At 42.4% G+C, this 14,668-nt stretch overlaps 1 protein-coding gene across 5 annotated transcripts in view; it reads left to right on the top strand.

Moving 5' to 3' along the window:
* Positions 1 to 14,419, top strand: part of LOC119653660 (aquaporin AQPAn.G-like) — a 232,047-nt gene extending 217,628 nt beyond the window's left edge. For 4 of the 5 annotated variants that reach the window (XM_038058484.1, XM_038058486.1, XM_038058485.1 and 1 more), the window contains 2 exons: positions 2,233 to 2,774; positions 13,591 to 14,419. In XM_038058484.1, the coding sequence (XP_037914412.1) occupies positions 2,233 to 2,774; positions 13,591 to 13,812 (764 nt within the window). In that variant the 3' untranslated portion in view covers positions 13,813 to 14,419. Of the gene's footprint in view, positions 1 to 1,892; positions 2,048 to 2,232; positions 2,775 to 13,590 lie in introns of those variants that run through there. The other variant, XM_038058490.1, reaches the window with a different exon arrangement.
* The last annotated feature ends 249 nt before the right edge of the window (positions 14,420 to 14,668 follow it).

Here is a 14,668-nt window from a genome sequence, read left to right as displayed (position 1 = left end):
AAGGTTTTCTCCTTATTGGGTACGCTAAGTCTCCTAGCTCCTACTTTTATTCCTAATCTACCCGACGTTTCGTCCTTCTTGGGTGTTTCTTTGGGTTTTGTGTAGATTAGTCACAAGAGGGACATAGACGCTACGGTTTCGTAACAGAGCAGAGGCAACTCATCAAACGCTGAGAGCAGCGTTACCGAAGCGGCTAGTAGGTGTTATACGCTCTCTTTTATAGCCCGCGAAACACGACAAGTGTGCGAATTATATCCAACGTAAATACACCCACAGTTACGACCAAAGCTAGGCCGGAGCTAGATAATTTTTAGTTAAGGATTGAGGAATCCTAAGTCCGCATGCGCTTGATGTCGGACCGGACGAAATGAATAGCAACTTACTCCTATTCTCTTTATGGTCTACAGACTACTCTTTTTGGGTTTAACACTCAAAGTCCAAAAATCAAAAAGGGTCGAAGTCACGCTGCTTCCAGGGCGGAAGTGAGGCGGCGTCTGATAATTTGCCTCTGTCCTGGCACGAAACCATAGCCGTCTTCGTCTCTCTTTTGATTTTTGAACTTTGGGTGTTAAACCCAAAAAGAGGAGTTCGTGGACCATAATGAGTTGGAGTAAGTTGCTCTTCACTTGGTCTGGTCCGACATCAAGTGCATGCGGACTTAGGACTCCTTAATCCCTAAGCAAAAACTGTGTAGATTAGTCCTTGCAGGTCCCCTTCATTTTCGGCACTGTTGTAAAACTCATTTCGATCATAAGCCTTCTGGCGGTCCTATTCCATTTCCAGGTCTTGTTCCAAATGTTACCACTTGGCTCCTACACCACAGTTTCTTTCTGACGTCCAATATACCAACCTCAGACGGGCTTTTACTGGTCCTTGACTTCTGATCATGGATATTTGTTAGTGGTGGTCTTCTCTTTTTTGAGGATTGTCAGCTGATTTTCAGGAGGTTCTAATAAGGTCTTCACCTCAATCCATTCAATTGGTATAGATTTATTAATGCTGTGAAGGACACATGGGCTCGGGGGCTAGCGAAGAAATAGAGTGGCGTGTGATTCCGCTTCTTGCGATTATGGTAAATCGACCGACCTAGATATGCAAGTAATAAAGCAATCCCAATATCAGCAATTACCACTAATGCCGACATAAGAAATGGAAATCGACGATATGATCGACATTCAGAACATTGTTCGAAGGCATTTTAATTGAGTTCAATACGTCAAACTTATCTCATACATTATGATCGGTTTTATTGGCAATAGAGCAGAAATTAAAGGCAGGAAAAGCCGTAGATAAGATCGTTGTTAACACTTTGAATTTTTACTGTCTCCATAGATAGTGCACCTAATATATTACGTGAGCATAGTATCCGCTTACAGAATACATTTAAGCTCATGCTCTACAAGTATTACTCCCTGATTAAATGATCCACTCGCACTCTATGTTTATGTGTGCTATAAACAACAAACTATTAACCGGAATAAACATTGTTTGCGCACATGCGTGCGCATGCCTTTATAATTACAAAAATGCTTGGGAAATTTCGAATTCAAGCACTTTAATCCCCGAGCTTACAGATAATTGTTAAGTAGCATGCGTAAATCACCATTACATTGTTTCACATTATAGATAACAAATGTTTTATCATGGTGAAATAATTCGCACTCAGCTTCTTTGATAAATACTCGTGAGTGATATTTGCACTGCACGTTCTAAGTCTTGCGCCAATAGGCACAGCGTAAAATGTAATATTTTGATCCTATTCTTAACTCCTAATCAGCAAGATATGAAAATATGGCATGGTCCTATCTGTGTACTTTGGAGTTTAGATTCATTCAGTATTTTCAGAGGAACAGCTCCGATATCAGGTTCTATTAACCAGTGTGATAGGTAGGAAAGAGACTTCTCACTTCAGGTGGTGTGTTTGAATTTAAGGGGACAAGTGTTGATGATAAGAAGCTTAATCATTTTACGTGCGAATCACATGAGTTTTTCACTGTCAGTAACTATTTAGAAACGTAAAGAGTTACTCGTATTCAACTGCTTTCAAGTAAGTAAATATCAAGAATATTTTTTACGACTGTCGTACTCGTGATTATCATGTGAATTTTTAGGGTACCGTACTTACGTGTAGGTTACGCAAAGCAGCATTACAGGAACAAACCATTGATTCTTATTATAATACGTAGACCTTAATTAATTGATGCCTAACATCCAATTTTTTTCTTTTTCCAGGTATGAAGATGCAAACATTGGACAAAGTTTCCGTCTTTCTGGCGGAACTGATAGGCACAGCTCTATTGGTGTTTTTCGGCTGTATGGGATGTGCTTCGAGCATGGGAGTTCCAAGCACTCATCTCAACATTTGCATTAACTTCGGTCTCACAGTTATGTTCATTGTGCAAATTTTCGGTTGCGTATCCGGATCACATATTAATCCAGCCGTAACAGCCGCTGCTTACATCTATAACTTGGTTACCCTGCCCATGGCCGCTGTTTACTTCGTAGCACAAATGATCGGTGGATTTGTTGGTTTTGGCCTCTTGAAAGCAGTCAGTCCAGCCGAAGCCTTCTTCCCCAATAACTCCACCATCGGCTTGTGCACAACAATGCCAAACCCACAGATCAGCCCGTTCCAAGGAATGCTCGTCGAATTGCTCATTACAGCCTCCCTCATTTGGGTTGTTTGCGGTGTATGGGATCCACGCAACGCTAAACATCACGACTCCGTTCCAATTAAATTCGGTTTGACTATTGCTTCTTTGGCTCTTGCTGCTGTAAGTATTCAATTCTTTCTGTGATTTTTTTTCATATACTATATAAGATTTGATCTGCTATCAATTTTGGTTAAGTTCAACCTGCAAAAGTGGCGGAAATAAGGGCGAAAGCACAAGTCGTTGAAGTTGTGTGCGGCAGTGATTGGTTTAAAAATATTGTTCAGAATGTAATAAAATTATTAATTATTGACCCACATTGGGCGCCAAATTTTAAAAGCCCAGAAGGAACTCTTCTAATACTTACGTGTTAGTGTAGTGTCGGATATGGGGGAATCCCCTATCATTGCGAACTTTCTGATACCCACACGCTAGTGTAGTTAACCATCTGACAATTCGGTAGAGGATAAGGCTATGAACATGTTGGGGAAAATTAACATACCACAGTACAGAAAATGACGGTGTAAAATTCAATATTACGCAGGTTCTGCACTTATCCAATAACATTTGAGAAGAACAGGGACAGGAAGATTTCGATCGAAAGATTAGTTAGACGAAAACAACGCATGGGAGAACCTGGAAATAATGAGGAACGAGCCGCAAAAGTTACTAAACACCAACGAAGGAAAGAGCTCATCAAAATTATGATCTGCATTAAAAACAACCGCATTACTTATTAAGTGATCCGTAATGGGAAGCGCAAGGTCAAAGCATACACCTCCCTAACTGACCTGAGCCAAAACTGTATATCTACAAAGCGGACACTCAATGGCAACCTGATCCAGAAAATTGGAGTGTCACTAAGTTATGTAGCAACGGTCAAAATAGGCAAAGGTTCTGTGATGATCGAGTGGCTTAGAGGTAATCATACAAAGTCCGAAATCTGTGAAATTTTACAGTCGCCACTAAGGCAATAATCAATGAGCGAATCTAGTGCGTTAAGACTTAGAAAAGTGGACTTTGATACACAGATATCGTTGATAAGCCTTCCAATCGAAAAATCAAAATAGGCAATTGTCACAGGTAAAGTGCGTATTAAATGGGTGATCTACGGGCAAAGAAGACAGACCGCAAGTCGTGCAGATCATCAGATTTACAAATGTAGTGAAAAAGGTAATTTTCCAGAAGGTGGCAAGGAGAAGCCTAAATGCAAGTTAAGTACGGAAATAAACGATAGGTACAGCGCCTACATTACAGGAAATACTAAATGCAAAGTGTTAAGGAAAGCAGAACGGGTTCACACATAACCAAGAGTATCACATAACCGCATCGAAGAAGCCACCAGCTTCAAAAGTAGCTCCCTCTCAGCTGCATGTAAAACACCTTCAAAAGACGACTCCGAGGAAAAAGAACCGTGACAATGACTTTGAAAAAATTTGACTGACAGTAATGGAAGGCCAAGGCCAAGGCCAAGAATGTATCATGATAACAATAACGAAGTCACACCAAGTTTCTATAAATAACAAAAATGGAAGTTTCCAGAATACATCGACCTAAAATAAAAGCATTACAATAACGGAAGACAAACCAAGAAAACATGTCATTGAAGATAACTCAAATTAAATAAAAGTTAATGACAAGTTAAGACCAAAGGATTTATTTTTTCATTTTATTCGGGTGCTTCGCGGAGTTGCGTTGGTATTATCAGGCTTTATGGAAGAGAACACTTTAGTTCCGTGTATTTATACAAATATATAATGTTTTAGTAAGTCTAATTGCACGCACTTTGCTAGTGAGTTCATGAAGACACGTGTGGTGATCCCGAGACTTTGCGAGTCGCATTGAAGAAGGCCTCAAAATAAACTAAACAGCGACCCGAAATCGCTATCTAAACGCCACGGCTTAACTTCAAAACCTGCAAAAGAAATGAAAATAAATACCTCGATTGTGCATATGAAGCTGATTGTCCCGCTAACCCGGATGTTGCATCTTTATACCAAATTATCCTTCAACTTCTGCATGTAATAAGTTGTCTCTGCCCTGGAAGAAACCGTAGTCGTCTGTCTTTTTGGACTTCAGCTGTTATTCCGAAAGGAGAGATCCATGGACCAGAAAACATAGGAAAAATTGCTCTCCAATTGGTCCGGTTTCCCATCAAGTGGATGGCAGTTCCAAGACCCCTCAAGCTCCAAAAACAAATAACTACATTAATGAGACCGAGACACGCGGAATTTGTGATTTATTCATTGGCAATTTTATTAACTTGATGATGACTTGCAAAACATGAAGTAAAGACCATTTCAACGATGGTTGCGGTTCGGAAAATCGCTTAAATGGAGCCAGGAAGGCGTTGTCAATAAGAAAATGTCTGGAAGTCTGGACGTGCCTCTCTTATCCTTTGAAGAGTCAACCGCGGCTTCTCATAGATCCTCAAAGTTGCTCCAGCCCGAATGGACTTCGAAATTATGTCATCATTAGTATCATCAGACTAAATGCAGATGTCTCATTGAAAAAGTCCTTGAGCTCCGAAGTAGCCATTTGAAATGTAGTCCAATAATTATTGATAATGCGATGGTAGAGCCCCGTTACTGTAGTAGAATTTCATAGCGCTTGTTAAAAAATGATGGCACTTCAATCCGAAATAATTTTGAAATGAAAAGCTCAAATTACCAAGCACGTAAATACAATTACAAAACCTACGGTCGCTAATCATAATATACGCTCAATGACTTGATTATCTCTTCACCAGAGATGTCGACAGTTCTTTGTTACACTAATTCATTTGAAAGATGTATCAACAAAGCTCATCATTGGATACCCTCTTTCTAAGTTTGAAGCATCCTTCGCTCATTAGCTTGACCAGTATTGCTTCAATACTCCCTTTGCGATTCGTAAGGCTTCCTCTTCGTCATAAGCCAGTGTTGCATTGCTCGAATTGGCAAGTACATTGCTGATGCTGTCCCATATGTAACTGTATTCAGTTGGAATTCTTTGACTGGCTGTGTAGAATCATTCGGCCAGAGAATACGTTAAAAATGCCTGAACATCTTGTCGAAGTCCGCTGCGAACACATAACCATGTTCCCTCCAGTGGAAAAGAATTTGCGTAAATCAAATTGAACCTTTGTTGATCCACATCGCAGAAGATTATTCAGAATTAATCCAGAGTGAGTCTTAGGCGAACCCTCAAAGACCACTCTTATTCTAGTGGCTATACTCTCCTCCTTACGCATTGCATGATATGGTAAATAGAACATATTGGCGGTGTTGTCTCCCCGTTTGTCAGAATCAAATTTTTTTATGTGAAAGATACCGGGAAGCATGAGTTTAGTTTTTTTTTTATGACAAACGCTTGGCGCTCTCCAGTAAGTGCAGTATTGTTGCATGCAAAATGTTCTTTTTGGGAAATGCAGATAATCCCTTGGTCAAAGGGTAGTATAGGTCCCAGGGCGAAACGTGGATTGGTACCCACGATGGAGCATAAAACCTGGGAAATGTCTGCTGAACCAACACCAACAGCTCTACTACCAAACCACCTCCACGTGGTGACCGCTGGGAGCTCTTTCTTAACGAAAAGCTGTAGACGAGAAGGATGAAGGCGAGTCTCTCGCGCCTAAAAGCGGGACAAACTGTACCAACTGGTCCTCCAGGTTGGGGGTTGGGTAGGGCTGACAACCCTACATGGAAAACCGATGTTACGGAGCTACGAAAGGAGCCTCGGACAGGATAGACTCTAAAACGACGGACCCGGCAACGACAACGGATCAACGATTTGCACATTTTCTCATGGAACGTGCCCTCCCTGTACAGAGATGAAGCTGATGAGCAGCTAGCCGATACCCTGTCCCAATATAGGGTTGATATAACAGCGTTGCAAGAGATGCGATGGACAAGGACCGGTTTCCTGGAGAAGAGCCACTACACCATATATTATAGCGGTCATCCAGTAAACCATGTGCTCGGAGTAGGTTTCTTCATCATCATCATCAACGGCGCAACAACCGGTATCCGGTCTAGGCCTGCCTTAATAAGGAACTCCAGACATCCCGGTTTTGCGCCGAGGTCGACCAATTCGATATCCCTAAAAGCTGTCTGGCGTCCTGGCCCACGCCATCGCTCCATCTTAGGCAGGGTCTGCCTCGTCTTCTTTTCCTACCATAGATATTGCCCTTATAGACTTTCCGGGTGGGATCATCTTCATCCATACGGATTAAGTGACCCGCCCACCGTAACCTATTGAGCCGGATTTTATCCACAACCGGACGGTCATGGTATCGCTCATAGATTTCGTCATTGTGTAGGCTACGGAATCGTCCATCCTCATGTAGGGGGCCAAAAATTCTTCGGAGGATTCTTCTCTCGAACGCGGCCAAGAGTTCGCAATTTTTCTTGCTAAGAACCCAAGTTTCCGAGGAATACATGAGGACTGGCAAGATCATAGTCTTGTACAGTAAGAGCTTTGACCCTATGGTGAGACGTTTCGAGCGGAACAGTCTTTGTAAGCTGAAGTAGGCTCTGTTGGCTGACAACAACCGTGCGCGGATTTCATCATCGTAGTTGTTATCGGTTGTGATTTTGGACCCTAGATAGGAGAAATTGTCAACGGTCTCAAAGTTGTATTCTCCTATCCTTATTCTTAGTCAGCCAAAAAATGAAACCTGTTGTTATCGGCTTTGAAAACATAAGCGAACGGCTATGCACTCTGCGCTTGCGGGGCAAGTTTAGAAATATAAGCTTCATCAACGTTCACGCCCCTACAGACGAGACTGCAGAGTCGGAGAAGGATACCTTCTACGAGGCAGTAGAACGAACCCTCGAAGCCTGTCCCAGATGTGATATCAAAATCGTACTTGGGGATTTTAACAGCCAAGTAGGGAAGGAGCCCGTATTCAGGCGATACGTTGGCTCCCATAGCTTACACGAAAAAACAAATGATAACGGACTGCGGATTATTCAATTAGCATGGTCACACGAAATGGTTGTTGGAAGTACCTGGTTTGCGCGGAAAGCAGTCCACAAACATACGTGGGCCTCTCCAGACGGGACCACTTTCAATCAAATTGACCACGTGTTGATCGAATGCCGCCACCTCTCAGCCTTGATGAATGTTAGAACATATAGGGGGGCCAATATAGACTCGGATCACTATCTCGTTGGCATGGTGCTTCGAGCTCGAATAACAATACCACCTAGAATCCTCTCTGACAATCAGGTGAGAGTGAACACTGAAACCATCCACAACACAACCCTCCGCGACACCTATAAGAGGGAAATGGATGCCGCAATCACCGCAGTCAACAGAGGACCTGGAGATGAAGCATCAACAAATGATCTTCACAATCACCTGAAGAACGTTATCATGGATACGGCCACAAACATACTTGGCCCCAGCCGCAAAAGGAGTCGGAACGGCTGGTTTGACGACGAATGTAAGCTAGCAACGGAACGGAAGAATGCCGCATACTGAACAATGTTGCATTCTCAAAGAACGCGGGCACGCGCAGAGTCTTATCACGAACTCCGTCGAGCGGAGAAGCGACTTTACAGACGGAAAAAGGAAGCGTGGGAAAACCAACAAGTCTGTGAACTAGAAAAGTACAGGGAGCAACCGCACCTGGCGCGGAAGTTTTACCAACAACAGGATGAATCCTTATACACCACGATGCTCATCCTGCCGAGACAAAGAGGGAAATCTGATTTCCAACAGAATGGGCATATTGGAGCGATGGGTTAAACACTTTGATGAGCTACTGAACAACCAGAACATCGGCGAGTTGGAGGTCCCGCCAACTCAAGACTACGGACAAATACTGCCACCACCAAGTTTAGCAGAAACAGTCCGTGCAATTCATCGACTAAAAAATCATAAGTCGCCAGGAGCCGATGGAATTACAGCCGAATTGATTAAATATGGAGGCGACCAGTTACACCAAGTGGTTCATCAACTTGTGCTCAAGGTATGGGACAGCGAATTAATGCCTGACGATAGGCAACGAGGCATTATCTGTCTCATACATAAAAAGGGAGATATCACACAGTGCAGCAATTATAGAGGTATCACGTTGCTGAGTACCATCTATAAGATATTCTCCACTATCTTGCTAGGCCGGATAGCCCCATACGCCCAGAACATCATTGGCCCATACCAAAGAGGCTTCACTTCAGGCAAACCAGCAATAGATCAGCTTTTCTCTGTGCGGCAAGCGATGGAAAAACTGTTGGAATATGGACAACAGTTGCATCATCTGTTCATCGACTTTAAAGCCGCCTATGATAGCATAGCCAGGGTAAAACTGTACACGGCCATGGGAGAATTCGGTATCCCGACGAAACTAATAAGACTGACTAGGCTGACCCTGACCAATGTGCGAGGCCAGATAAAAGCAGCAGGATCACTCCCAAGACCATCCGAAATCAACAACGGTCTACGACAAGGGAATGCCCTATCATCCGTCCTCTTTAACCTGGCCCTCGAGAAAGTGATCCGTGATGCCGAGGTAAATGCAAGAGGTACGATCCTCTTCAAGTCCACCCAACTACTGGCCTATGCTGACGATATCGACTTCATGGAAAGAACCACCCGAGACGTACAAACTGCCTTCATCCAGATCGAGCAGGCGGCGCGAGATCTTGGGCTCCACATCAATGAAGGCAAGACAAAATGGTGGCAACGTCAGCACCGAAGACGAATCAACCAACAACATCAAACCGCACTGGTCAAACACGAAGAAGAATAAGGATAGAAGAATACAACTTTGAGACCGTTGGCAATTTCTCCTATCTAGGGTCGAAAATCACAACCGATAATAGCTACGATGATGAAATCCGCGCACGGTTGTTATCAGCCAACAGAGCCTATTTCAGCTTACAAAGATTGTTCCGCTCGAAACGTCTCACCATAGGGCCAAAGCTCTTACTGTACAAGACTATGATCTTGCCAGTCCTCATGTATTCCTCGGAAACTTGGGTTCTTAGCAAGAAGAATTGCAAACTCTTGGCCGCGTTCGAGAGAAGAATCCTACGAAGAAGCCTACACAATGACGAAATCTATGAGCGATACCATGACCTCCGGTTGTGGATAAAATCGGGCTCAACAGGTTACGGTGGGCGGGTCACTTTATCCGTATGGATGAGGATGATCACACCCCCTTTTAGGGATATCGAATTAATGAACCTCGGCGCAAAACCGGGATGTCTGAAATTCCTTATTAAGGCAGGCCTAGACCGGATACCGGTTGTTGCGCCACTCATGATGATGAGATAATCCCTTCAGAGCTCTGCTGTTGGTCACCTTTATTCTCTCCAGATTTTGATGACGCTTCTCAAAAAGTTGAAGCAACTGGTTGGAATTTTTCGATGGCTTGAGAGACTAGTTACGATGCCGAAGAAAATTCGTCGGGGCGGCAGTCTAAACTATTTAAACCCAAGAGGCATTCTTTTAATCAATCGCCGATTGATATCATATCGTTAACAAGTCGGAATTTCGTGCAAGGTGCATCAGGGATCGTGTTGATATAAGTAGTAATGACTTTTCTCTCATTATTAAATCTGGCCTTAGATAGCGTGATATTTGTTGTGGGTGATTTGTAGATGGTTTTGCATCGCCCTTAAGGTGACGTAAAATATTCTGCATCTTATCCACAATGGAAATATAATGATTATTGTTAATAACGCTGGAGATGTCGATGATGGACTTCCATTCCTTAACATCACTGCTGAATTTTGGTATCTTGACGGGTGGAAGCTTCGGGATCCATCATTGCGGGTTGTTGAGCTCTAAACCATTCGAATTTATGATCTCTGTTGTCTGCTTCTGATTCCGTCTCAGAAGCCGATGTAGAAGCAGCTGATGGATATGCTGATGACTGTCTGGTGTACTAGGAGAAGATTCTTCACTTTGATGTTGACGACGGAGTACGTTATTTTTGCGGATGACGTTCTTAGAGAACCATTTGACCGAGGATATACAAAAAGTTGTGACAGGGCATCTGGGGATTATCCATCTTTTGTGACGAAAACGCCTCTGTATCTGATAAACTGCCTGCGGTAGAGAACACATTTTCCACCCAACGGGGATAGTAAACACGATCCCTTAAAAATTGTTTCAATATTATCACCTTTACAGTTGAAAGTTGAAATAAGCTCTACCTAAATAGGAAAAATTTTGTGAAGACGACAACGAACACTAACAGGATTAGCAATAAAGTTAACACGTAACCATGCAAGCACCACCTACGAGTCTGTCTAGCCCTTAATATGCAAGTTCCTTTCGTCAACGTGTTTTACCAAACTGGGGGCTTATCAACACCACCTTCTTTGCTTAGTTTTTCTCTAAATTGGGGACTTTGGGAACCATTACTATTAAACTAGTGAGTAACAATGCTCGCGAAGTTCCAAGTTAAGAAAACTGGACAGAGGCAATTGATCAGACACTGGCCCACCCCTGCCCTGGGAGCAACGTGACTGAAAGTGTAATCGGTCCATTTATATGTAATCGCAAACACGACATGAGTGCGAATTATATTGTAGTGAAATCCATCGTATGTTCAGATCCAAACTAGGCCGAAATGAAATTTTTGGACGCAACCGTCAATCAACTTTTTGGTGTTTAACCCAAAAAAGAGGAGTTCATGGACCACAAGAGAGGAAGTAAGTTGCTTCCCAAGTGGCTCAGTCCGTCATCAAATGGATGTGGACTCTGGACCCGCTGCATCCTCAACAAAAAATTTCACTTTAGCCTAGTTTAGGTCTGAACACACGACGGATTTCATTTCAAGATAATTTCCGCTCATGTCGTGTTTGCGATTATACATAAATGGAACAATTACCACATGTCGCCACTTTCGGTCACGCTCGGGCAAAGGTGAGCCGGTGCCTGATCAATTGCTTCTGTCCTGGATGAAACCATCAATCAACTTTTTTATCTTTACTTGTGATGTAACGGGTAAAATACCTTCGAACGAGGTGTAACATAAAATCGAGCAATGTCCGATGTAATAAATCTTTTAGGTACTGCAGTACCTTGAGGAGTAATAGGAGCCTAATAACCAAAAGTATCTGTCGCAGTTGTCTAAGAGTGTATACATAATAATATTTATCAAACTATATCTCAACAGAGCTTAATTGCACCTCGAGTTCCTACGTCGGTGATCGCGCAGATCACAGTGCCGTATACATTTCCTCTTTCAACATTCTGATCCCTTACCTCGACTATAGGTCGGAATAATAATAATAATAATCGTTGGCGCAACAATCCATATTGGATCAGGGCCTTGAAGTGTGTTAGAGCGCTTCATATAAGACCGTAACGGTACACTACAGGATTATCAGGATAATCTCGCTCGCCCAAGATTATAACCTTAATTTGACTCAGGTACGCATTCACAACTGAGTCTTTAGAAATTAAGAACAACGATGTTCACTGGTTATAACACTTCATTTATTTCATAAAAACAATGGCACTGACAACTTCAACAAAGGATGAATTTCATGGAAACTTTATATAGGAATCTTTTCACTTTTTCCAACAACACAACTGGTGCTAGTTATTTCTATTATTTTTCTGACATCTTGTATTTTTCGGTTCTCATTTTTTTGTTATTCCAAAATATGACATTTCTCGTCTCTGTAGCGAGGTCTAAACTGAGTGAGAGCGCCGGTGACGTCATCTGTCCGCTGGTATTCGCAACATTAGAAATAAATTGCGAATGCCGCGAATCCTGCTACGCCACAAGTCGACTGGTATCTGACGTCAAATCACGATACAAATCCCACTGTCACCAATGAGATTCGAACCGCGGTCTTCCGTAAGAAAACTTTGTGCTCTAACCACGCAGCTATCCGGAACAATGTGTGCTCGAATTCTTCGCTTTCCCAAGTCAGGGATCAGCTGTTCCATCTTCCAGAATTTTTGTAGTTCACTTCTCAGTGAATCTATGGACGATACAATATACGCCTCAAAAACTGTTCCGAGCAAATCTTCCGAGGTAGTTGGGCCTTTCAACACCCATCTGAAAACTGTTTTCTGAGCTACAGGTGAACCAACAACCTCGCTGAACTGGAGGACAGACCTCGGCCTCGATAAAACAATTTACTACGGAGATAATGCCGTTGCTCGACTTTCACTGGATCTTTTGGCAACGAGGATGACAATGTGAGTAGTACTACCGTCGACCACCTGTCGAACGACCAGAATCACGTAACGTTACTACGTCCCGGTCGTAGAAAGACGCCAACAGAAGTTTCGAAGTCTGTACCACGTTTTCGGTGGTAAATGACCCTTTAGAAGCTCGATCAATCAGACCCTTAAAGGTTTGACTGTTAACGTGAGTATACCTTGGCTTTGACGTGAGCACACCCTTTACTACAAAAAAATATCACAGCCATGCTATTAACATAGTATGCTGGTCCCAAGCCCAGGTAAAGGAGGAGGGTTTGAGGCAACGTACTCTGTACTATCCTCAGTAAAACAAAAATAAAATGCTGAGATCAGGGAAAGGGATAAATAGAGTATAGTTGGAGTTATTCTACTATACTAAATCCTACCTGATCTCTCTTGGTGACAGGCCCCGCGACAGGTCGACCAAGAAAATGCATAGAATGTCGTTACAAACATGATGATCGGATTAAGTCACAGGCCTCGGAGAAATGCTAGGGCGTCCACCTCAGTCGACGCGGCAGGACGGGCCCCGGTCCTGTCGAGAAATGGGCAAGGGTTCTTGACGCAAGAAGCCGACCCCGCTTGTGAACGGGACAAAGGCTGAAGAAAAAGAAGAAGAAGTCAGTGTGAAGGCTGCTTAATTTTGAAAATGTTAATAATTGCAGCGAGGATATTCTCTAGAGATATTTAAGTTTGAATAATATTGTAAACGTTACATATACGACCATCACCCTTATGGTTCACAAATGACTCGGCTAACATATTTTCATCTTTATTTCAGGGACCATGGACCGGTGCCAGTATGAATCCAGCCAGATCATTCGCCCCTGCCATTTGGAACGGAAACTTCCAACACCACTGGGTCTACTGGGTAGGACCAATGGCCGGTGGAATTCTCGCTGCTCTGGCCTACAAGACAGTCTTCCGACGTGAAGTGCCAGTCGAGAAGGAGCTCAAAGCGGCCGAAGAGTTCCCATTGTCTCGAGAGCGAAACAATGCTTAAGAACCCACACGCATACACTTAACACGCACACATAAACATCAAAACACATTAATTAAATTTAATTGTTAAAATACAAATCAAATGGAAACTGTTAATACTTTTCTGCATTTTAATGATTATTGTGTATCGTATTTTATCTATACGTAATTAAGATTGCATTTTATGCCGTTGGAGCGGCTCATGTAAAAAGTCAAGTGGAAAATGTTTTTATACGAAAGCCAAGTTGCATTTTTCCTGTGAGAAATTGAATATTTTGTAAAAATTGACGCCTCACTCTTACTTGAGCCATTCAAAATTGTTTGTAGATTTGTAGAGTCCAAAAATATTGTTTTGAAGTATTTTGTTTTAAAAATTGCAGCAAAGAAAGTAACATAATTGTAAAATGTAGTTAGTAAAGTACTTATACAACCCTCGGTTGGAAAATCACGAAAGTAAAAGGAAAGAGAAAAAAACTTAAAATTCATTTATTGGGAAAACGAAATTCTGCTTTTTGTAAAATCAGAATGTCATGGAATTTCAATTCATATTGCATTGTTTTTGTAAGTATGTAAATGTAAAGATGCAGTTTTTGAAATAACCAATAAAAGAATTGTGTAATTATAAATAATCAGCAACTTTTTGTCCCTGCTTACAAACATTTACAGGCAATAAGTCTCCACATAAGATCCAGTCAACCGCCAGATACTTCTGTGCAATCTCATTTCATTCAACTTCGTCGCTATCAATTACTACATACATTGCCCTCCCTGTGAATATCTTTGGACCATTATCTCTTTTTTTTGGAGCCCCTAATGCCTCCATATTGGAACCCCCATTATTCCTACTTTTTATCAACCTCCCATCTTTCGTCATCTGC

This window comes from Hermetia illucens, chromosome 4 (genome assembly GCF_905115235.1).
Source record: "Hermetia illucens chromosome 4, iHerIll2.2.curated.20191125, whole genome shotgun sequence".
NCBI lineage: Eukaryota > Metazoa > Arthropoda > Insecta > Diptera > Stratiomyidae > Hermetia > Hermetia illucens.
Note: the sequence above shows the minus strand (reverse complement) of the source record. Positions and strands in the feature narration are given on the sequence as shown.